This window comes from Stegostoma tigrinum, chromosome 2 (assembly GCF_030684315.1).
Source record: "Stegostoma tigrinum isolate sSteTig4 chromosome 2, sSteTig4.hap1, whole genome shotgun sequence".
In the NCBI taxonomy this organism is placed as follows: domain Eukaryota; kingdom Metazoa; phylum Chordata; class Chondrichthyes; order Orectolobiformes; family Stegostomatidae; genus Stegostoma; species Stegostoma tigrinum.
This window is the reverse complement of record NC_081355.1, coordinates 23,375,865-23,401,668: the sequence shown is the minus strand read 5'-3', so window position 1 is coordinate 23,401,668 and position 25,804 is coordinate 23,375,865. Positions and strand designations below refer to the sequence as shown.

The 25,804-nt window shown below is 42.4% G+C and overlaps 1 protein-coding gene across 1 annotated transcript in view; it reads left to right on the top strand.

Moving 5' to 3' along the window:
- Positions 1 to 25,804, top strand: part of LOC125448802 (uncharacterized) — a 59,794-nt gene that overhangs the window by 7,188 nt on the left and 26,802 nt on the right. The window contains exons 4-5 of the mRNA XM_059641055.1: positions 6,590 to 6,728; positions 10,963 to 11,068. Coding sequence (XP_059497038.1) covers positions 6,590 to 6,728; positions 10,963 to 11,068 — 245 coding nt within the window. The remainder of the gene's footprint in view (positions 1 to 6,589; positions 6,729 to 10,962; positions 11,069 to 25,804) is intronic.

Genomic DNA, 25,804 nt, shown 5'->3' with positions numbered 1-25,804 from the left:
TCTTATGGAGTACTGTGTGCAGTTCTGGTCGCCCTGTTATAGTAAGGATATTAAAGAAGGACCCAGCTGGCTTCCTTGCCTTCTCCTATAAAGAGCAGTTTACAATGCCAGACATCAGAGTATTGTGCAACATTGTAGATTGGTCAGCCAGCCAATGTTATATCATCACTTGCTGAGTAGGCCAGTAAATCCTCTTCTGCTGTTTGAATCACAAAATACCTTTTAACCTTCTGGGCCAAAGCGCAGATGGATAGGACAGGTTTAGTTTGAGAATATGGTCAGCATGGACCCGTTGGACTGAAGGGTCTGTTTTCATGCTGTGTGACTCCATGACTCACCCTTATCAGGCAGATCGGGAAGGTTTTAATGGCGTAGAGGTAGTATCCCTACCTTTGAACTAGGAGACTTGGATTCAAATCCCACCTTCTCTGGACATGTATAATCACTTTACTGAGCAGGTTGATTAGGAAAGTATCCATCAGGGAGATCTGCGTTCTTGATTGGAAACCTGTAAATTGGTCAGAGACCTCTCTCTTAACAAACCAACCCCAGGCAGTGTTAAATGCTGCTTCTGGGCAATGTTTCCAACAATTCCTTACAGTTAATATAAGCTTTGTATTTCTGCAATGTAAAACTCTTATTGCTGATTTTGTTTTTAAGTAAAGATATTCACAACTCCGTTGAGCTTTGGAAATGACCCTACCTGTGCTATTATGAAAAAATAATGAATGAATAGTAATTTAAAATGAAAATGAACAAGTACCAAAGCAGGAAGTGATTACCAATCAGAAACGTTGAATATATGAAATTATCAAAAGTTAATTTTATCTTGTTCTGATGCTTTATTCTGGAATAAGGTTGTTTACTTTCAGTTCTTGTAGGCTTGGGTATGCTGAGGATTTTAGCTGTTACTAGTTTGTCATTGCTGAACAGGAATGGAGGGATATTAGGAATTATAAATCAGCAGCAGAAGGTTAAAAAGTATTTTGTGATTCAAACATCAGAGGAGGGTTTAGTGGCCCACTCAGCAAGCATTGGCTGGGTGACCAATCTACAATGTTGCACAATACTCAGATGTCTGGCATTGTAAACTGCTCTTTACAGGAGGAGGCAAGGAAGCCAGCTGGGTCCTTCCTTACGTAATGACATAATGCAATCTGAAATAACTCCACACAGGCCAGTGTCTCATCACCAAGTCACCCTTTATTTACACATGCGTGGTAGTTGACACTGGATCGGCTTCCTCAGAGTTTGCTCTCAGAGTGAACAGAACCTCTGAAACTTCTTTTTGCATGTATCTTTTTTCACACCCATGTTGTTTGCGTTGTGCAGGCACTCAGTGAAAACACAGTTGTGTAAACAATTTTGTTCAATATTCCACAACCAGGAAAAGCGCCAATTTTGCCAGGGAGCTCTTGCCGAGCAGAGCCTGCAAGGGGCAATGCTTATGTGAAAGAAAAAAAATGAAGGGGAGGGTAGGGGTCAAATCAAAATAGAATTGGAAGGGGAAGATAAAGCACACCAGCACCCTCTGTCTAAAGGCATTGAGAATGTTGGTGGAGACACTCCTGTTCATATTTGTCAGCCAGGGCTCCCTGATTCGTCCAGGTAACAGGAATTTGTGTCCACTTGGCTGACCTTGTTACAATTACTACATCCCTCCCCCCTCTAAGCCTGGAGACGTAATCCTGTTCGTTTTCTTGTCAGCTTACCAGAGGCATTTTTGCATTTGGTCTGGTTCCTCCAACTCTGTTTTGGATATAGACGGTGTGTGTCAGGCTGTAGGCTGCCTCTTGTGCCCAGAGCATCTTGGAAGAAATTCACCCTATTCTTCAGATGGTGAAGGAATCAATGCTCCAATATGCTCTGAATCCATCTTGTCCTAGGGTGTTTCCTCATTGCTAGGTGGAGTGGGAGAACCCACAGATTCTGACAGCCCGTTTGCAAGTTTATAGCTTTCATGTGGTCCACATGCTTGTTCAGGACTGCCTCAGTGACCCAAACTTAGGATGTCATGGGGCCTGACTTTGCGTCAATTATACTTCTTACCCATCCAGGGATATCTCTATGATTTTGGCACCAAATTTCATCCCCTGCAGTAAACTGCCTGTTTTGCTTAGAGGAGGATTGTGTTGGACATTGGCGCTCCTGATCCAGTTTCACATCCTCCTCCCACCACAGTCCGGGAAGATCAGATTTAACCTGCTGTCTAAAGTCTTCTCCCCATTAGCAACTGTGCTGGGGCTATCCCTGTAGTTGCATGAGGGGTGGTCTGATATTCAAATAGGAACCAGGGCAGTTTGGTATTGAGTGAAGCTGTAGACTGTTTCTTTAGCACAGCCTTCAAACTTTGGATTGCTCTTTCTGCCAGTCCATTGGAGGATGAATGACTTGGAGCTTTCCTTATGTGCTGGATGCAATTTGACTGTAAGGAATACTTGAATTCCCTGCATTAAAAGGGTGGCCCATGGTCAGTGACCACCTCTTCTGGGAGCCTGTGTATTGCAAAAGAAACCCGCAGTGTGTCTCCCATCATCCCCGTGTTTGATGAATGTACTCTATGCTCATCCAACCATTTTGAGTGGGCATCCACAATTGCAAAGAACATTGAACCCATGAAAGGGCTGGAATAGTTGGCATATAACTGAATTCCATGTTTAACCTGCCATTCCAATGAATGTTGGGGAGCTGCTGGCGGTAATGTTTGTCCTTGTTGCCAGCCTGGATGCTGCCCTACCAATGTCTGCACCTAATTCTGGTCACCAGACATAACTTCTCACCAACGTCTTCATTTTGGACATCCTCGATGACCCTGATGGAGCGCAGACAATATCTGACTGTGTTTTACTTGGGACAATCACTCTTGCTTCCCATAATAAAATGCCATCCTTTTCTCGTCTTGCTGGGTCCAGCAGGGTCTCAATTCTGGTTGTGGTAACCCTTTTGTTTCCCCTGTTGCCATAAAAAAAAACCCAATACTGGATCTTTTTGTGTCCACAGTTTGATATTGTCAGCAGTGACCAGAAGGCTGTCCAGAAAGTTTAGGACCAGAATGGACTCTTCCAGTGGCAGCACCACCGATGGTGTATCTGCCAGCAGGAGGCGGTATTTGCTGCTTGGCCTCTTGGATGGTGTTCTAACTTGTAATTGTATGCACTTAGAATGACAGCCCACCACAGAATTCAACCTGAAGCTATGGGCGGCACATCGTTGACCTCATTAAGTAGCCCTAGCGTGGCTTTGTAATCTGTTCCTATTACAAATTTACATCTGTAAAGGTATTAGTGGAACTTCCTCTCACCAAAGATAACTGCCAAACCTTCCTTCTCTATTTGGGCATATATGCACTCTGCATAAGTCAAAGTCTGGGAAGTACACCTCCTGGGCTCTCCTCTTCATTGGGCCACCTATGAGCCAACAATACCCCGACACTGTACAGAGAGGTATCGCATGTCAGCACCAGATCTCGCTTGGGATCATAATGTGCCAATACCTTAAATGATGATAACCGCTTCTACACTTTCCTAAAGGTCGCATCTTGGTTATGAGATCTTTTGCAAGTCTAACCCTTCGTCAGTCGTAGATGTAAGGGTTCTAGATTGGAGGCCAGGTTATGTACGAACTTTCCGTAATAATTCACCAACCCAAGGAAAGACCTAAGCTTCAGTATGGACATGGGAGCCAGCACACCTCTGATTGCCCTCACTGTATCTTTGAGTGGGTGTAACCACATCTTGTCAAGTCTAGCCCGTGTAGGTCACTTGGGATACCTGGAACACATACATTTCCCTCCTAAGGTGTCCACCTGCCTTGGAGAAATGTCTAAGGACTATGTCTAAGTTCTCAAAGTGCTGTTTATTGGTCTTCCTGTTTATTAGCACATCATCTAGATAAATAGCAATCTGGGGTGGACCTTGTGAAATGTTCTCCGTCATCTGCTAGAAACTGGGACAGACTAATGATACCCCAAATGGTAGTCACATATGCTGGTGTAAGCCTATATGGGTATTAATTGCAGCATACTTCTGGGAATCTTCATCTAAACACAATTGAAGGTACTGATGGCTCCGCCACCATCAACCCTCCACAACCCCTCCTGCACCAGCTTTGTGAATAAGCCCTCTTTGTGAGGGATTGGGTATTTATCCAGCTGCAAAATGCCATTTCTGTTTGTTTAAAATTCCCTTAAAGTCAAACTGACCTGTTGAGCTTCATAATATGTAGGACTGATGCTGCCCATTCAGCAAACTGGATTGGTTTGATGACTCCTTTGCTTTCCAGCTCCTCGATTCCTGCCTCTACTTTTGCACATAAGACAAATAACACAGCATGAGCCTTGCTAATTGTATAGTTGCTTCCTAGTCAATATGCAAGGTGGCTTTGGCTCCTTTGATAGTCCCTAGATCTTCCAGAAAGAGATCCGGGTATTTACTCAGGCAGCCATTTTTCAAACTGAAAAATGTTGAGCGAATCAAGGTGAATCTTTCTCAACCAATTTCATCCTATCAGGCTAGAGCCTAAACCTTTTACTACAATAAGTGGTAACTGAACCAGCCATTTATCATAAAAGTCTGGAACCTAAGTTGTACCCTCAATCTGTAAAGGCTCCCTTGTATAGCTCCTCAGTGTATGCGCGGTCTTAGATTGGAGCCCAGAGTGAACTTTGTTAAAGATCTAGCTCTGTGGTCACTGAAATGGTTGTGCTGTATCGATCTTTATTAGAACTGGGTGTCCATTTAACCAAATTTCTTTTGATTTGTTCTGATTTGGATGTACTAAGCAATTTAAATGCTCCAAGCCAGATGTGGGTGGACTTTTCAGGGTGTGTTCTCTTACTCAATTTAGGCAGGCTCTTTTGCTGTCTCGAACCAACTTACTGGCAGCCAATGGAATGGTGGCCCAGATCCTGAAGAAAATGTTAACCACTTGATCGAAGCTTGGATTTGTTTTGGGGTTTTGCTGTTGCCTGACGTAGGGTCTCTGTGTTCAGGATATGCCCTGAGTCAGGCAATGCAATTGTCTTCACTGAAGTGATGTCCCTCAAACTCAGTTGTCCTGGTGAGGGTGCCCACTTCCATCGGCATTTCCTATAACTTGTAAGCTCCTCTGGTCACATTTTCTAATGACAAAGCCAGTTGTAGCGCCTGTTTAAAGTCCAGTTGGTTTCAGCTCGTTGGCGCTTTTGCATGTTTAAAACATTAATGCCACGCACCGAATAATCCCTCAGCGTCTCATGAAGCGTTAACCCAAAGTCACATGCCTCTGCCAGTTGTCCTAACCTCATCATAAATCCAGATACGGATTCTCCTGGTTCTCGAATAGCGGAGTAAAGCCAATAGTATTTCAGAAGTAGTGGAGGCTTGGGGTCGTCATATTCCTCAACTAAATCTGTCCACTTCTGAAAAGTTTCGGTATCTGGTGCCTCAGGGAAGTTTGGCTCTTAATAACAAAAAAAAAACTGAGCCCACACACTGTCAGCAGAATTACTTGTTGTTTTTCGTCTGCCCCAATGTCATTTGCCTGGAAAAATTAACACGTTCTTTCCACATACCCGGCACAATGTTTGACACATGATCAAATGAATCAAACTTTCTGAATAATGGCGTGATGCCAACTCAAAGATGACTGTTGCGAGCAAATTTCTTCAGAAGCATTTTTTTTGTGCCTCTTGTTACCACTGAAATAACTCCAGAGGCTGGTATCCAGTCACCTTTTATTTACATTTGTATTGTACTCAACACTGATCCAGCTTTCTGAGTGAACAGAACCTCTGACACTCTTCCTTATATCTGTCAGCCAGGCTCCGTGATTGGGGCTGTTAACCCGGTCCAGTCGGGGAAGTGACAGTGTATAAGGTCCACTTGGCTGACCTTGTTACAATCACCATATCATCAAGTTTAATTAGGGGCTGAAAAAGAATCCACAGTCTGCTGATGAACTGGGTCGGGGCAGTGCAGCCAGAATACATTACTTTATTTTCTTTTGACTTTACATCGGGTCACAAAGTGCAGCAGTACTCCCCTGAGTGCCATAAAAAAAACCTTAGTTCTACCTAACTCAGGCTGTCCCTTCCACTCCTATTATTTGTTTTGTAATCGGGTGAGTCAAATCATTAATTGACTGGCATTCCTCTCTCAAACATTCATTCCCTGTAGCTGACCTTGAGGATGAGGGCAGGGACAGTTCTTTTGGCGTTGGCTATCCAAAATCAGGGTTGGGGGTGTACTGGGGAGGGAGTTGAACATAGAGTATCTGACGAAGGTGAGTGACAGTGGGGTTGGATGTCAGAGTCTGACCGCAGAGTGGGTTCAGCTGAGTGTTGGAATGGAGGCAAGTAAGCTTGACGAGCCAGGGCCAACAGATAATGTTGAAATGGATTCAGCAAAGGCAGCAGACAGTACTTTTTTTTAAATTCCATGCAACGTCCGAAAGTTTGCACTTTCTTCATTTTATCCCTTCGTCACTCCTACATTTAATTGTCAAACGGATCAGCTGTTCAAATCTTCGGAGTAAGGATTGAAAGAACAAGCTTCTAATAATAGCAAGGATGCTACAACTGAGCCAAAGTAATTTGCCATTTCTCTTATAGTGCGCAGATATTCACGAAGAACAGCAGAAGAGCCAGTTCCACTTTCTACGTTGAGAAACAAAGCTGCCAAAAGATATAAGGAATGTGGTCTCTTAACACAACCAATTCCCAAAGATATAGATCATGAAGAGATACTGATGTACGAAAAGTTTATCTAATTATTTTAATAGGATTGCGGTTTGAGTACGAAAATTGTAACAACATGAGTTGGCTGAAGATGTTCCATGCATATTTTGTCTTTTTAAAAGTTTATTTTCCCTCAGTTTTGAAGCTTCCCTAGAATAGATACCAATAGGATTGCCCACCCACCCTTCACCATTATTAAGTAAATATCTGAAAAATGTGTAAAGGTAACTCTATCCTGAATTGTCCTTTTTTTTAAATTCACAAGATGTGGGTGTAGCAGGCTAGGCCAACATTTATTGTCCATTTCTAATTGTCCTTGAGAAAATGCTGGTGAGCTATCTCCTTGAATTGCTGGAGTCCATGTGGTGTAGATACTTCCACAGTGTTCCTAGGAAAGGACTTACAGAATTTTGACCCAGCCACTGAAGAAATGGGAAAAATAATTCCAAGTCAGGATCAGGAGTGTTTTGCAGGAGAGATTGCAGATGGCGATGTTTCTGTACATCTGTTATACTTATCCTTTTAGGTGGTAGAGATCATTGGTTTGGAAGGTATTGTCTAAGGATCCTGGTGACTTGTTGGAGTATATCTTGTAGATGAGACTACATGTCAGTGGTGGAGTGAATGAATGTTGAAGATAGTGGGTGTGGTATCAATCTTCTTGTATTGATGGAGATGCACTCATCCAAGCAAGTGGAGAGTCTTCTATTACACTCCTGAACTCGCACATTGTAGATGGTGGACAGATTTTGGGGAGTATGAATGTGAGATACTTGCTGCATAATCCCCAGCATCTGACCTGCTCCCGTAACCACAGTGTTTATATGACTAGTTCAGCTTCTGGCCAATGATAACTGTCAAGGTGTTGATAGTGGGGGATTTGGGAATGATAGTGTTACTGAATATCACTGGGAGATTGTTAAGTTGTCTCTTACTGGAGATGATCATTTCCTGGCACTTGAATGTTACTTACCACTTCTGAGCCTAAACCTAGGTTTTCCAGGTCTAGCTGTTTCTGATCACAGGCTGCTTCAGTGTCTGAGGAATTGTAAATAGCACTGAACATTATACAGTCATTGCCACCTCTGATGTTATTATGGAGGCAAGGTCCAATTTATGGAGAGCAACCCCAATCACTGCAGTGAAGCTGATATTAACAGATTGGTGTAGTGTGGGTAATATCATTAATGTGTTGTAATGATGCCCTTTGACACCACTTTGTCCAATTAAAATCAACATTATTGGGAATCCAGCGTGAATTTACCATTCCTCCCCTACCCCCAATGCAGTGTATTTGAAGATGGGGGTGGCATCTGAAATAAAGAGAGTGACCAGATCACCCTAATGCAACAGGCAGTTCATTTTCCTTTAGACATATTGAAGTATTTAAGTAAACGTCGAAGCAATTTTTAATTTGGCTTGTGAAGGGGGAATGGAAGGGACTGCCTTGTAGGTTACACTGCACAGGCTGCTGGCACTAGTGCCCATTGGGCCCACTCACCCAAGAACACAATCATACTCCCCTTTAACCCCATGACCCAACCTCTCAATCCTGCCTTTCCCATCCACCATGTGCAAAAGTGTTATTTAATCTAACCTTAATTGTATAAAAATGAATATAAACTAAATTTAACACAAATAAATTAAAACCTGGGGCAATTCCACAAGGAAAACAGTGAATGAATTTGGAGCGGTCTTGCATAAGGCAAACAAGGTGCATTGCAAAATGGTGGCAAATTGAGATATTTGTATACGCTAGGTAAACACTAATTATATATCCAGATCTGCAGTATCCAACTTGTTAAAAGCATCTATCTAACTGAGGCAATTTCATTTTGAAATCACATCATAAGATGACATTTTTCATTTTAGGTTGGAATTGGAGAGAGCCTGCGAAGAGCAGATTCATAAATTCTATGGGCAATGGGAAAGGAGGCCATCTAAATACATTGATTTTTGTCGATTATGGCAGAGTTTTCCTGCTGTCTCAAAAGCTATGAAAATACCTAGAGCTCCATTTCTTAGGTTGCCAACTATTTGTCATTGTGATCCTAGAGATGGTCACTGTACTCCAGGGTTCAATCCAAATGTCAGACTTTGCCCCATTGTCTCTGTTATTCTTTGAAGACTTAGCCTTATTCCAAAATAGGTGGGAATCTTGCATTTTTTTTCATGGTTTCTTTTAGCCCCATCAGTCAGAAAGCATTAAGAAGCATCACAGAAGATGTGAGCTAGATTTTCAGTCTCTAGGCGGGTGGTAGGAGTTGGTCGATTTGCAGTTGCCAACCACGATCCAATCCTGAAATTGACATTAATCTCTTTATACAAAAATGCAGGACCTAGCATCATTTTGAAGCTCTCTCTGCAATGTTGGTTTGCCTTGAAGCGACAGTTCATCTGCAGGTCATCACTCGCATTTCCATGACCTGATGCCCCTTTCTATTAGGCCAGTGAGTTGTCCTTGGAAGCCCATTGGGTATCCGCAGATTGCTGGCTCCCATATTTTTGAGGGTCAATATCTCTGACTCCTTTTATATGGGTGTGAGGATTTGTCCTATTTTTGTGAATATCAAATTTCTACTCATTTCAGGAACACATCCACACAATTAAACCTTGATTAGAATTTATTTTGCCGTCAAATCTGATCAATTAAAGTCGGCAGATTAAATGCAAGATACTAAATATTGAATATCATAAGGTAGGATTTACCTTTACAATTGGGAGTTAAATCCCTTACAGGTACAAAAAGAGTTATACACAGGTTTGTCAATCAACAAATGTGCTTTCCCCAGTGAGAAATCTTGAAGGTGCAAATCAAAGTAAAGTAATTCCGATATTTGCTAGACAGGTGAGATAGACTAGGTTTGTGAGGTAAAGGTACAATTAAAAGTATTAATGCTGCTAAAAAGAGAGATGCATTGCTGAAACTGTTTGATGCTAGGTATGCATGTTGTACATCTCAATAATTAGCTGACTGAATGAAATGGCATGTTCCTTAGGTTGTTTATAATGGACAAAGTATAGACGATATTTAACCAGTCTCTGTTCAAAAAACCTCAAACTTCTACTGTTAGATGTGATTCTGCAATTCGTCAGTACTTGCTGAATAATTCTGAGAGTCCCTCACAAGACAGTCTTGAACCAGAAGGCATAGTCTCAGCATTAAAGGGTGCCAATTTAAGATTGAGATGTGGAGGAATTTCTCCTCTGAGGGTTGACTATCTTTGGAACTCCTTGCCACAGAGAACTGTGGGGGCAGAGTCTTTGTGTATATTTAAGGCTGAGATAGATTGATTCTTGATCAAAGGGAATCATCGGTGATGAGGAAAGGGCAGGAATGTGGATGTGAGGATTGCTTGATCAGTCATGACTCCGTTGAATGGTGGAGCAAGCTAGAGGGGCTGAACAGCCTACTCCTGTTCATTTTTTTTTATGGTCTTATGGCCAGTAACTACGCAAACCCATTTATGACAATCAGATCAATCTCATAGTGTGGTTCACTTATGTTTGCTGTAAGCAACACTCATTCATACCTGCAGTCCTCATTCATTGAAACCAAATGGAATATGTTTAAGACTTATTCCTTTTTGAATTACCTGGGAGCTTGGAGAACTTATGGTTCCTCATTGCTTTCTCCAGGGCTGCTTCAAGCAATCAGAGTCAACTTGCCAGCCAGTCCGCACACTTTTTCTGCCTCAGTATAAATTGTTGTGACCATTTTGAAATTTGACATTCTTGCACCTGTTCTGATGAAAGCTACTTTTCACAAATGTTCAAGTTCGGTACTACCAAGCAAGTATTTACCTTAAGTAATGCATTAAAGTTACAGTCCAAATCATTTTAGATTCAATAAAATTTCAAATTCCTTGGACCAGGACACAGATACTCTATCCAGTGCTAATCTTATCCAAATTTTTGGGGGTAAATAGATTATAACCTCACTTTCCAGGGAAGCTGAGAGCAAATATATCTTTTAGTAAATATCCAGTATCTGTAGAGGTGGTGTTGCTCAGCCTTCTGCACATCCTGCCCCAGATTTGAGATAATTTCCTCAGTCTGGTTGTGTAAGATTCGTAAAATTAAAATAAAACAGTCACTTTTTTTTGTGAGTTCAGGCATTTTCATTGACACAGACCCCAGTGACAGATTCCATATTTGCTTATTTCAGTGTGTTGCTCGAGTTCAATTAAGATCTGAGGTAGTTGATCTGATTTAAATTCTTCAACTTTTTGTGTCTTTTCATGAAGGAGCATACATACTCGAAGAAAACAATACATCAATGAAAAACTGGAAACAATTTACAGCCTGTTATGTGGAGTTGTCAATATGAAATGCAAGGATCTCAAACGTCTTGTAAGTCTAGAAGTTCCTTTCTTCTTAAACAATGCATTACAGTTGTAAATGATGAATCCAGAGGGCCACAGAGTTAGGACTGGACGATGGGACTAGCTGGGTGGCTCTTTTGGGAGCTAGTACAGAGAAGTTGAGTCAAATGTCCTCTTCCTGTATTGCAAAATTCTATGATTCTATGTTAAGTGGCAGAAACAATAATATAACTTTATATAGGATTTCATTCTTGCCCACAAATATGACACATACATAATGGCAACTTTCTGTCTTAAGATGCTTCACACTGTGCTGGCCACCACAGTATAGGAAGGCAATGGCCAAGTGTTAATCCGGTTGGACTATTGATCCAGCGAGCCAAGTAACGTTCTGGGGAGCTGTGTTCAAATTTCACCACAGTGGATGGTGGAGTTTGAATATAATACAAAAAAAGTCTGGAATTAAGGGTCTAATGTTGACCATGAATCAGTTGTCAGGAAAAACCCATCTGGTTCACTGATGTCTTTTTAGGGAGAGAAACTGTTATGTTTACCTGGTCAGGCCTAGGTGTGACACTAAACCCACAGCAATGTGGTTAACTCCTAACTGCTCTCTGGACAGTTAGGATTGGGAAATAAGTGCTGGTCTAACCAGCGATGCCCCCCATCCCATTGATGAATTTTTTAAAAAAATCGCTCTGTTAGGCATTGCTTGGTGTGGATGCAGAGTTGTACTGTAGACGCATTCCAGAGATTTGTGGCTTTCTCTGGCTACCTACCAGCTGTCATTGTCCACCATCTTTTTCGTGTGTCACATGCAGGTGTTCTTGTAGAGGAGTAATGGACACTGAGGAATTGTGACCCAGTTGCTAATTCAATAGGCAGAGGTATTTGGGCATTGGGCTTTTATCCATTTGACAAACCTGGCCAAGCCAACCCCTGACGTCTTTGGCTTAGCAAGGACTGTATGCAGGTGGATTTAGCATGTTCCTGGACCTCTGATTTGGAAACCTTGACTTGCCAAGAGATGTCCAGAATACAGTTAGGCAGTGAGGTTGGAAACTCTCCAACTTTACTCCTACCGTGTGAGTGTTTTTTAGATCTTGTCACGATACCGAAGAGCAGTGTGGATGCAGTCTTACATTTCTGAGTTTTTAAAACTCTATTGTCCCATATGTTCTTTCTCAGCTTGGATCTAACAGTTCCAGCTTTTGCAAGGCACGTGTTGATTTCAGCCTGGAGTCACAGATTAACGGTGATTGTGGAGTTGAGATATGTGAGGCTATCATTAGCATTCATAGTTAATGCTGGTGCTGTGGCTTGGAAGCGTCATGGAGTGTCCTCCTGACGCTGATAGTTAAACTGATCTGTAGAGATGCTTTAGAGAATCTGCCACTGCAGGTATTCTTCTGCGAAATATGTTGGTCCTTCAGCATCAATGCAGAGTACCTGATGCGGACTTGATGCACATTTCTCTTAGATCTAAATGGAAGAAGGGCAAACAGCTTTCTGTTAGTTCTGGTGTGTAAATAAGAGATAAGATGAAGATGCATGACACCATAAATAATACAGAGATGAGGGAAATTCTTCCCTTGACTTTTATATGACTTAAGAACTTTGTCTCAGGAGGTGGTGGAGGTGGATCATTGAATATTTTTAAGATGCAATTAGATAAATTTTTGTTTGGCAAGGGATTTAAAGTTATGGTAGATGGGACATGAGAATGTGGAATTCAGAACATGATGTGGAGATAGAACGTAGAACGTAGAACATAGAACAGAAAAGTACAGGCCCTTCGGCCCATGATGTTGTGCTGAGCTTTTACCCTAGTCCTAAGGTCTATCTAACCTCCACCCCATCTTATACTATCATCCATATGCCTATCTAATAGCTGCTTAAATGCCCCTAATGAGGCTGACTCCACTACCCTCTCCAGCAATACATTCCACATCCCTACCACTCTCTCAGTGAAGAGCCTACCTCTGATGTCTCCCCTATATCTACCTCCATTCACTTTAAAACTATGCCTCCTCATAATAGCTACCTCCACCCTGGGAAAAAGTCTGTGGCTGTCTATAGCTCTGATCATTGTGTAAACCTCTACCAAGTCACCTCGCATTCTTCATTGTTCTAAAGAGAAAAGCCTTTGCTCTCTCTACCTTTCCTCGTGAGACCTTTCTTCAATTCCAGACAACACCCTGGTAAATCTCCTCTGAACCTTTTCCAACGCTTCTACATCTTTCTTGTAATTAGGTGACCAACACTGGACACAACATTCCAGATGTGGCTGAACCAGGATTTTGTATAGCTGGAGCATGACTTCATGGCTCTTGAACTCAATCCCTGTATTAATGAAAGCTAACACACCATACGCCTTCTTAACAACTCTATCCACCTGGGTGGCAGCTTTCAGGGAACTGTGGACATGAACCCCAAGATTCCTCTGCTCCTCCATATTGCCAAGAATCTTTCTGATAACCCTGTAATCTGCTTTCAAGTTTGTCCTTCCCAAATGAATCACGTCACACTTTTCAGGGTTAAACTCCATCTGCCACATCTCAGCCCAGCTCTGTATCCTATCAATGTCTCTTTGTAACCTAGAGTAGCCCTTCGCACTGTCTACAACTTGACTCACTTTCATATCATCTGTGAACTTACTAATCCACCCTTCCACTCTTTCATCCAAATCATTTACAAAAATCACAAATAGAAGAGGACCCAGAACAGATCCTTATGGTACTCTACTCGTAACTGAGCACCATGTTGAATATTTTCCGTCCACTACCAACCTTTGCCTTCCAAGGTTCAGTCAATTCTGAATCCAATCTGCCACATTTCCCTATATCCCATGCCTCCTTACTTTCTGCGTGAGCCTACAATGGAGAACCTTATCAAACGCCATACTTAAATCCATGTACATCACATCCACATCCACTGCTCTATCTTCATCCACATGTTTGGTCACCTCTTCAAAGAATTTAGTGAGGTTTTTGAGGCATGATGTACCCCTCACAAATCCATGCTGACTATCATGAATCAAACTGTGCCTACCCAAATGATCATAAATCCTATCTCTCAGAGCCCTTACCAATAATTTGCCCACTACTGAAGTAAGACTAACTGGCCTGTAATTTCCGAGGCTATGCCGATTCCCTTTTTTGAACTAAGGAATGACGGTTGCGACTGTCCAATCTTCTGGCACTATGTCTGTGGACGATAAGGAAGAAAAGATCATTACCAAAGGCCCTGTGATCTCTTCCCTCACTTCCAATAGAAGATGCCAGTGTTAAACTGGGATGGACAAGGTTAGAAATTGTGCGACCCCAACTTATGAATTCAGAACACAACCAGATCAGACATGATCTTATTGAATGGCTGAACAAGCTTAAAGGCCTGAATGGCCTATGTCAGATCCTAGTTTTTGGTTAGTAATACAGGTATTTCTCCTATAATGCGATAGTTGAGTCCTTGTGTGACCCTGTGCTATAGAAAACTATGCTCTAGGGAAATATGCTACAGAAAAATTGCTATACAGTAGAAAGTTTGCATTATCCAAACAGCTTCTACTATTCATCAACTGCGTTACAGTCAATTCACATTAATGAAACGTGTTATAGCAGAAATACCTGTACACAAAACAACCTCGGTGCTGAACACAGTGCAGTGTGATACTACTGCAAATCTCAAAGGCTTCTGAGCTTGCCTGATCATAGTTGACCTTGCTCATTGTGTTGTTTCAGGAAGAGGAGATCACACTGAACAGCCTTGGTAGGCAGCCAATTTTCTACTGCTTAAACAGAATAACTCTGCTTACATGGTCAAATGCTTTTGTGATATCAACAAAGCCAATACTTCATGTCAAATCAAAAACAAAGAACTGAGGACGCTGGAAATCCAAAACAACGGCAGTTTTTCCGGCCATTTCCGTTTTTCTCATGGTCTGCTTTGTACACGGCTTTGAGAATGTTACATCAATTGTTGATCTTACAGTTCTGAAAACAACACTGGATTCAGAGTAGATGTGTTCAGCTGGGATCTGCATTCTGAGTGTGAAATTTGTCCTCCTGACGCTGATAGTTAAACTGATCTGTAGAGATGCTTTAGAGAATCTGCCACTGCAGGTATTCTTCTGCGAAATATGTTGGTCCTTCAGCATCAATGCAGAGTACCTGATGCGGACTTGATGCACATTTCTCTTAGATCTAAATGGAAGAAGGGCAAACAGCTTTCTGTTAGTTCTGGTGTGTAAATAAGAGATAAGATGAAGATGCATGACACCATAAATAATACAGAGATGAGGGAAATTCTTCCCTTGACTTTTATATGACTTAAGAACTTTGTCTCAGGAGGTGGTGGAGGTGGATCATTGAACATGGTGACCAATACTTCATGTCAAATCAAAAACAAAGAACTGAGGACGCTGGAAATCCAAAACAAGGGCAGTTTTTCTGGCCATTTCCGTTTTTCTCCTGGTCTGCTTTGTACACGGCTTTGAGAATGTTACTTCAATTGTTGATCTTACAGTTCTGAAAACAACACTGGATTCAGAGTAGATGTGTTCAGCTGGGATCTGCATTCTGAGAACAGCAACGTCCACAAATATTGCCTCATAATGCTCAGCAAGGAGATGCCTCAATTGTTGCAGTCAGTGCAGGTAGCCTTGTTCTTGTACAGGGTCACAATCCATTCATTTCGCTTATCCTGAGGCACTGCTTCCTTTCTCTAATAGTGATAGAGGTTTGTGTAGATGATACAGGAATGTTGGTTTTGCAGGCTTAAGAGTATAGGCTGTTTAGTTATAGGTTGTACACTTCCACTTTTACTCATGAAAAGCTACTCAATACCTTTGTTAAGCTCTTCCATTGTTAGTTCGACAGGCAGACCTCCTAGGGTGGCTAAAGCTTCCTCAGTGACAGTATTCTCACAAACGAACAACTTCAGGCAATGTTCTACATATCTCTTGCACATTGTATTGCAGATTCTGCTGACATCCCTTGCCTTTGTTTTCAGTGGAGTCAAATTTTTTACTGATGGATGTGTCTCCATGTTTAATCCCTTGATACATGTACTTAGCATTCTCTCTGTTGAAGTACATCTGGATATTCCAGTGCAGTGCGCAGCTGTTTGCTGTTGGAATTTAAGTGGCTTTTAGTGTATTCAGAGCCTTCTTTGTCAGATCTCTCTTGTAATTCGAGAGAATTGGCTGCTAACTTCAATAACAGGTTCTCTTTTCGTGACATTTACCTTGAACCAGTCAGCATTTTCCTGCTGTTGCTTGCTTTATGCTAAAAGTTCTGTATTGTAGGCAGTGTCTTGCTTGCTTTAGCACTCTGCACACGACTGCTATTACAGCAACTGTTTGATCAAGTTGTCCACTGTGTTCAATTTTTATCGAGGTAAGCAAGATGGAGAGTCTTTTTTGAATGATAAAATATCAGGGGTTGCCTACATACACACCAGGAGGTGATGTGTTGGTGGTAGCTGTGTGTGTGTGTGTGTGTGTGTGTGTGTGTGTTTGTGTGTGTAGAATGCTATTCTGAGAGTGATGATCAAATCTGGGTGAGGAGAACTATCGTGCTTTCTGCTTTTTGTGCACTAATTTGCATTTCACTTAGCCCATCCTTCAATAAAAAATGCTGCAAAATAGAGAGTCTAATGTCTAAGTTTCCCCCTGTCAGGACACAGTCACTCAAATGAAAAATCTTCAGCTATGTCTCTTTGTAATGATGTAGAGAAACTGGGTTCCTGTAGCCCCAGGACAAAGTTTCATAGAAATGCAATGGAGCTTTGACCATCACCCAATGTCTCAATTGAATCTGCCTCCATCATCCTTTCTAGCAGTGCATCCCACACCCTAACAACTTTCTTTGTAAAAAGAACACTTCTCATTTCACTTTTGCTTCTACTGCAAAATTCTTTAAAACTGTGATTCCTGGTACTTAACCTATTTTCAAGTGGGAATAGTTCCCCCTTATTCAGACCCCTCATGAATTTGAAAACTTCTTTAGAATCTCCTATTAGCCTTCTCTTCTCTAGGGAAAACAGTTCCAATTTCTCCAATCTTTCTGTATAACTGAAGTTTCTCATTCCTGGAACAAACATAGTGTAGCAAATTCCTTTCGACTTAGTGAGAGTTTGAGATGGGTACCTGATATATAGTCAGCCCTGGGCCTCTGAAAATGTTGCTCAAGCAGCCTGGAGACAGTTGAGTATAAGAGAGTGAACACAACACGAGTGGCAACAGTGAGGATTGAGAAGCTCAAATCGATTGGCAGAGAGGAAGGGCATGCCAGGCTGTCTCTAACAGTGGGAGGGAACTTGTATCCCATTGGTTATCTCAAGTAGAACAGGGTCTCAACCAGTCTGTTGCTGACTCACTATGGTCCATCTGCTTTAATGACTGTTTGGAGCTTAGAGATCAGCAAATGGATGAGATCTATTACACCAGGCAAACAAACAAACTTAACAAAAAGAGAGACGTCAACTGGCAAGCTTACTTCAGGACCATGTGCATAGATCTGACGGTAAACTTGCAGCTGATTGATAATGTTTAAAGTAACCGTGATCAAAGCCAGAGTTTGTTCAGCCGAACATCGACGCAGCTTCCCTGCAAGAGGCCAGGCTCATATTAGCGAGACCACATCTGGAGTTCTGTATACAGTACTTGTCACAAGGACATTAATGCATTGGAAGCAGTTCAGAAAAAGTTTACTACACTAATACCTGGTGTGGCTCACTGAGGGATAAATCAAACATGGCAAGGGAAGAGTTCAGACGAAATGCATGAGCTAAGTGTTGCAAGGCATGCACTATTCTCAATTACTAAAACCCAGTTCAGTAAGGAGCTTCACACTTGTATCAGCACAAATCTTCAAGTTGGAATATATAGTCATAGAGATCTACAGCACAGGGAAAAGCTCTCCGCTCCAGTAAATAAAAAAAACCCCATCTAACTATCCTAATTCCATTTTCGAGCACTTGCCCTATTGCATTGTATGTCTTGTTGTCGCAAGTGCTCATTTAAATGTTGCGAGAATTTCTATTTCCACCAACCTTACAGGCAGTGAGTTCTGGATTCCCACCACCCCCTGGGTGAAAAGGTTTTTCTCACATTCTCGCTAAACCGTCTGCCCCTATCTTAAATCTATCCCCCCTGGTCATCAATCACACAGAGGCATAGCTGAAGAATTTCCATTTGAGTGACTGTGCCCTGACTGAGTGAAATGCAAACTAGTGCACAAAAGCAGAAAGCATAATAGCTGTCCTCACCTAGATGCATCCCTTCCACCTGTTGGATGCACTTCATATATACTATTACATATATTGGATACTAAAATTGCATAAATTTGAACAAGATACAATAATAAATAAATATAAACTCGACCTTTTGAGCATGCTCTGCATTCAATAAGATCATGGCTAACCTGATTTTAGCCTCAACTCTACATTCCTGTGTACCCCAATAATCTTTTATTATTTTTGTAATCAGGAATCTATCCACCTCTGCTTTTTAAATATTTAAAGATTTTGTATCTATTGTCTTTTGAGGTAGGGAATTCCAAAGACCAACAACCCTTTGAGAGATTTTTTTTTCTCATCTCTTTCTTAAGTTTTTTTTAAATAATTATATTTAAACGATGACCCCTAGTTCTAGATTCTCCTGCAAGAAAAGACAATCTTTCCACATCCACCTAGTCAAGTGCCCTCAGGATCTTGTATGTTTCTATTAAGTCACCTCTGACTCTTCTAAACTCCAGAGGAAATGGGCCTAGGGTATTTATCCTTTCCTCTTGTGGGAGGTGATGGGCTTGTGGTATTATTGGCGGCACGGTTGCATAGTGGTTAGCACTGCTGCCTCACAGCATCAGGGATCCGGGTTTGATTCCAGCCTCCGGAAACTGTCTGTGTGGAGTTTGCACATTCTCCCTGTGTCTGTGTGGGTTTCCTCCGGGTGCTCCAGTTTCCTCCCACAGTCCAAAGATGTGCAGTGTAGGTGGATTGGCCATGCAAAATTATCCAAAGTGTTCAAGGGGGTGTAGATTAGGTAGGTTATAGGGGGATTGGTCCGGGTGGGATGTTCTGAGGTTTAGTGTGGACTTATTGGGCTGAAGGGCCTGTTTCCACATTAAGTCCACTTACTCAAGATCGAAGGTTGACAAATCTTTCGGAACTGCTTCTGAAACATTTACATACTCTGTTAAGTACTGAGACAAGTACATTATACAGTACTCCAGGATGGTCTTACCAATGCCCCATATAACAGGAGGATTCAATTCCAAACAACTCAATTGCCAAAGCATTCTTATGAGTTTTCCTGATTATGTACTGTACCTGCATACAAACGCTCTGTGGTTCATGCTCCGGGATACCTACATCTCTCCGCATCTCAGAACACTACAACCTCTCGCCATTTAGTTAATATGTTTTGTTTCTACTCCTTCTGCAAAAATGGACACTTTCACAATTTACCACATTATACTCCATTACCAGATATCTGGCCACTCACTTAACCTATGAATAAATCTTTGTAGGCTCCTATGGTTCCTTGAAGGCTTCACAACTCACTTCCTGCCTATTTTATGTTATCAGCAAATTTAGCTGCCATTCCTTGGTCCCAGTATCCAAATCATTAATAAAAATTGTAAAGAGTTGAGGTTCCAGCACTTACCTCTATGAAGCATCTCCCAGAAAATCCTGCTGACCAGAAACTGATTCATTTATGTATATCCTCTGCTTCCTGCCAGCCTATCTTCTTTCCCTGCCAATGTATTACCCCCACACCATGAACCTGTATTTTCTGCAATAACTTTTGATGAGGAGCCTTCTCAAAAAGCCTTCAGGAAATCTAAGTACAATGCATTCACTGGTTCGTCTTTATCCACAGCACAAGTTACTTCTTCAAAGAACTTCATTAGTAAAACATGATTTCCCTTTAACAAGACCGTACTGGCTCTACCTTGGCCTTATCTAAGTGCCATGTTGTAATGTTTTTAACAAAAGCTTTTAACATTTTCCTTCTGACAGGCTAACTGGCCTGTAGTCTATTGCTTTGGTCTGTGCTCCCTTAGCTATTTTCTATTCTGAAAGGACCTTCCCTAATTCTAATGAGTTTTAGTAAATTAAAACCAATGCATCAATTATCTCACTAGCTATTTCTTTTAAGACCCTAGGATAAAATCCATCAGGACCTGAAAACTTATTAACTCAGTTCTAAAAATTTACTCAATACTACTTCCCTGATAATGGTCATTTTCTTGAGTTCCTCCCTCACTTTCAATTTTTGATTTACACCTATTTCTGGAATGTTATTGTATTGTTACTAGTGAAGACCAATACAAACTATCAGTTCAACTTATCTGCCATCTCTTTATTCTCCATCATTAATTCCCCAGTCTCATTTTCTGTAGGGTTAACACTTACTGTATGAGTAAAAAGCAAAAGAACTGCAGATGCTGTAAACCACAAACAAAAACGGAAGTTGCTGGAAGCTCAGCAGGCCTGTCAGCACCTGTGAAGAAAAAATCAGAGTTAACATTTAAAAAGAATAGGGAGGGGGGAAAAAGAGGAGGGGGTGTAGCACTACTAATCAGAGAGGGTATCACAGCTACAGAAGCTTCCTTTGTCGAGGAAGATCTGCCTACTGAGTCAGTATGGGTGGAAATTAGGAACAGCAAGGGAGTAGTCACCTCGTTAGGGGTTTACTACAGGCCCCCCAATAGCAGCAGGGAGATTGAAGAAAGCATAGGTCGACAGATTTTGGAAAAGTGTGGACACAGTAGGGTTGTTGTAATGGGTGACTTTAACTTTCCTAATATTGATTGGAACCTCCTTCGAGCAGAAGATTTGAATGGAGCTGTTTTTGTAAGGTGTGTTCAGGAGGGTTTCCTAACGCAGTACGTTGACAGGCCGACGAGGGGAGAGGCCATTCTAGACTTGGTGCTCGGAAACGAGCCGGGGCAGGTATCAGATCTTGTGGTGGGAGAGCATTTTGGTGATAGTGACCATAACTGCCTCACATTCTACATAGCTATGGAGAAGGAGAGGATTAGGCAGAATGGGAGGATATTTAATTGGGGAAGAGGAAACTATGATGCGATTAGACATGAGTTAGGAAGCATGGACTGGGAGCAGTTGTTCCACGGTAAGGGAACTATAGACATGTGGAGATGGTTTAAGGAACAGTTGTTGGGAGTGATGAGTAAATATGTCCCTCTGAGACAGGCAAGAAGGGGTAAGATTAAGGAACCTTGGATGACGAGAGCGGTGGAGCTTCTAGTGAAAAGGAAAAAGGTAGCTTACATAAGGTGGAGGAAGCTAGGGTCAAGTTCAGCTAGAGAGGATTACATGCAGGCAAGGAAGGAGGTCAAAAATGGTCTGAGGAGAGCCAGGAGGGGGCACGAGAAAGGCTTGGCAGAAGGAATCCGGGAAAACACAAAGGCATTTTACACTTACGTGAGGAATAAGAGAATGGTCAAAGAAAGAGTAGGGCCGATCAGGGATAGCATAGGGAACTTGTGTGTGGAGCCTGAGGAGGTAGGGGAAGCCCTAAATGAGTTTTTTGCTTCTGTCTTTACGAAAGAAATGAACTTTGTAGTGAATGAAACCTTTGAAGAGCAGGTGTGCATGCTGGAATGGATTGAGATAGACGAAGCTGATGTGCTGAAAATTTTGTCAAACATCAAGATTGACAAGTCGCCAGGCCCGGATCAGATTTGTCCTCGACTGCTTTGGGAAGCGAGAAATGCAATTGCTTCGCCACTTGCGAAGATCTTTGCATCCTCGCTCTCCACTGGAGTCGTACCTGAGGACTGGAGAGAGGCAAATGTAATTCCTCTCTTCAAGAAAGGAAATAGGGAAATCCCCGGCAATTATAGACCAGTAAGTCTCACGTCTGTCGTCTGCAAGGTGTTAGAAAGGATTCTGAGGGATAAGATTTATGACCATCTGGAAGAGCATGGCTTGATCAAATACAGTCAACACGGCTTTGTGAGGGGTAGGTCATGCCTTACAAACCTTATCGAGTTTTTTGAGGATGTGACTAGAAAAGTTGATGAGGGTCGAGCTGTGGATGTGGTGTATATGGACTTCAGTAAGGCATTTGATAAGGTTCCCCATGGTAGGCTCATTCAGAAGGTCAGGAGGAATGGGATACAGGGGAACTTAGCTGCTTGGATACAGAATTGGCTGGCCAACAGAAGACAGCGAGTGGTAGTAGAAGGAAAATATTCTGCCTGGAAGTCAGTGGTGAGTGGAGTTCCACAGGGCTCTGTCCTTGGGCCTCTACTGTTTGTAATTTTTATTAATGACTTGGACGAGGGGATTGAAGGATGGGTCAGCAAGTTTGCAGACGACACAAAGGTCGGAGGTGTCGTTGACAGTGTAGAGGGCTGTTGTAGGCTGCAGCGGGACATTGACAGGATGCAGAGATGGGCTGAGAGGTGGCAGATGGAGTTCAACCTGGATAAATGCGAGGTGATGCATTTTGGAAGGTCGAATTTGAAAGCTGAGTACAGGATTAAGGATAGGATTCTTGGCCGCGTGGAGGAACAGAGGGAACTTGGTGTGCAGATACATAGATCCCTTAAAATGGCCACCCAAGTGGACAGGGTTGTTAAGAAAGCATATGGTGTTTTGGCTTTCATTAACAGGGGGATTGAGTTTAAGAGTCGTGAGATCTTGTTGCAGCTCTATAAAACTTTGGTTAGACCGCACTTGGAATACTGCGTCCAGTTCTGGGCGCCCTATTATAGGAAAGATGTGGATGCTTTGGAGAGGGTTCAGAGGAGGTTTACCAGGATGCTGCCTGGACTGGAGGGCTTATCTTATGAAGAGAGGTTGACTGAGCTCGGTCTCTTTTCATTGGAGAAAAGGAGGAGGAGAGGGGACCTAATTGAGGTATACAAGATAATGAGAGGCATAGATAGAGTCGATAGCCAGAGACTATTTCCCAGGGCAGAAATGGCTAGCACGAGGGGTCATAGTTTTAAGCTGGTTGGTGGAAAGTATAGAGGGGATGTCAGAGGCAGGTTCTTTACGCAGAGAGTTGTGAGAGCATGGAATGCGTTGCCAGCAGCAGTTGTGGAAGCAAGGTCATTGGGGTCATTTAAGAGACTGCTGGACATGTATATGGTCACATAAATTTGAGGGTGCATACATGAGGATCAATGGTCGGCACAACATTGTGGGCTGAAGGGCCTGTTCTGTGCTGTACTGTTCTATGTTCTATGTTCTATGTTCTAACATTTTGTCATTCTGAGGAAGGGTCACCGGACCGAAACGTTAACTCTGGGATTTTCTTCACAGATGCTGCCAGACCTGTTGAGCTTCCACTTGCTTTGTGAACTCTATTTGAACTGTCTGAAAAAACATTTCCCATCTGCTTTTATAATTTTGGCTAACTTTCTCTCGTAGAACCATAGAATAGAATCATAGAATCCCTACAGTTTGGAAACAGGCCATTTGGCCCAATTAGTCCACACTATCCCTCTAAAGATCATCCCTCCCAGAGCCATTCCACTACCCCTGCATTTCCCATGTCTAACCCACCTAACCTAAACATTCGTGGACACTACCGGCAATTTAGCATGGCCAATGCACCTACCTTTGCACTGTGGGAGGAAACTGGACCATACACTAATTTCCCCCCTTTTTAATCTTTTAGTAATTTTTAGATTTTGTTTTCTGTTCTGCTGGTTCTCCTGATCTGCCATTATAAGTAGGCGATTTATTCACTACTAATAATGTTCAAGGAATCTATTTTCAGCGATTACTTCATGCAGTGCAGCATGCCAATATAGAGGTTTCATTTGGATTGAAATGGTTTATTTTAATGCAAGCCACGGGGGTCCTAGAAAACTATAGGGGAGGCAATTGCTGTGACTTCACTCCAATGCCTGGAGAGAGAGTTAAATTATTAGTTACGTGCTTTCCCTGAAGCACTGAGGAGATCTTCTTTCGGTTTATTGCTGGATGACCAGTGGAAACAATCCATGAAATTTCAATTTTATTCAACCCAATGACAGAAAACTTTAGTGACCTCACTGAGTTTGTCAAGTTAAAAAGGCCTAATGATAAAAGTATTTTGGATAACCTGTTTTAATTCTTTTCTCCTTACTACTTTTACCTAGCTTTGTGCTTATTTTTTTGCTGGATGCTGAATCTTGGTGGTTTTCGCACCACCTTAGTATGAATTAATTTGTAGCTGTTATATACACTTGTGACATGTTCATTGGTGAAGTTTCATGAATATTCCAATATCAGGTATAAGTATGATTGACATTTTTCAATGTGATCTGGCATTACACTTTATATGATAGAGCATGCTCTGTGCAAGTCTTGTAAATATCTTTGGGGGAGAAATTTGTTTGAGTAGTGCTGTTTCTACACTGTCTGCCACAGTTCATGAAGATAGCTCACCATCACCTTCTCGAGGGCAACTAAGGATGGGCAATAAATGCGATACCCATGTCACATGAGTGAATAAAAAAATGGAAGTGGTGATGTGCAATTAATTTGTCCCCCATTGATTCACTGAAAAATCGATGGAAAAAAAATTTATATTGCAAGGTGTAAGATACAACACAGTGTGGAGCAGGAGGGGCACAGCAGAACAGGCAGCATCAGAGAAGCAGGAAAGTTGACGTTTCAGATCGGAACCCTTCTTCAGAAATGGGATGGGTGGAGGGAGTTCTGAAATAAGTAGAGAGAAGAGGGGTGGGCCTGGGGAAAATAGGTGGGATGGTGGTAGGTGAGTGCAGGTAGGCAGTGGTGGGGATTGGTCAGTGAGGTGGGAGGAGCGGATAACTGGGAGAGAAGACAGAAGGTTGTGGCAGGTCAAGCAGGCAGGGATGAGAGGGAGGGTGGGTCATGGGTTGAGGCTGGGGGTAGGGAGATTTTGAAATTGGTAAAGTCCACATTGAGACCATTGGGCTGTAGGCTCCTGAGATGGAATATGAGGTGTTTCCGGGTGGCGTCGTTGTGACACTGGAGGAGGCACAGGATGGACATGTCACTCAGGGAGTAGGAGGAGGAGTTAAAATGGTTCCCGACTGGAAGATTTTGTCGTGAACAGAGCGCAGGTGCTCTACAAAGTGGCCTCTGCTTGGTCTCACTGATGTAGAGGGGGCCACATTGGGAGCAGAGGATGCAGTAAACCATACTTGCGGATGTGCAGGTGAACCCCTGTCTAATGTGAAAGGTTTTTTTTTGTTCCTTGGATAGAGGTGAGGGGGGAGGTGCAGGGGCAGGTGTGGCATTTCCTGTAGTTTCAGGGAAAGGTACCTGGGATGGTGGGGCTAGTCGGGAGTGTGGAGTAGATGAGGGAGTCCTGGAAAGGGCAGCCCCTACAAAAGGCAAATAGAGATGGGGATGGAATACATCTTTGGTTGTGGGCCAGATTGCTGGTGGTGGAAGTGACAGAGAATGATACGTTGAATCCGGAGGCTAGTAGGGTGATATGTGAGGACAAGAGGGATTCTGTCTTTGTTTTCATTGCAGGGAGGGGATGAGAGGGCTGAGGTACGGGAAATGCAAGAGATGTAGTCAAGAGCATTTTCGTCCACTGGAGGGGGGAAGTTGCGGTCATTTGAAATAAATATTGCAAGGTATATTTATTTCCAGCTTTACCTAATCGTCAATATGCCCCAACCAACTAACCTCCTTGTTAAGATATTGCTGGATTCAAAGCATTTGAACTCTGTGCTGAATTGTCCTCCCTTAATGTGCAGCTCTTTTCTGTATGGATATGTCCCAGTGATTCTTTAAG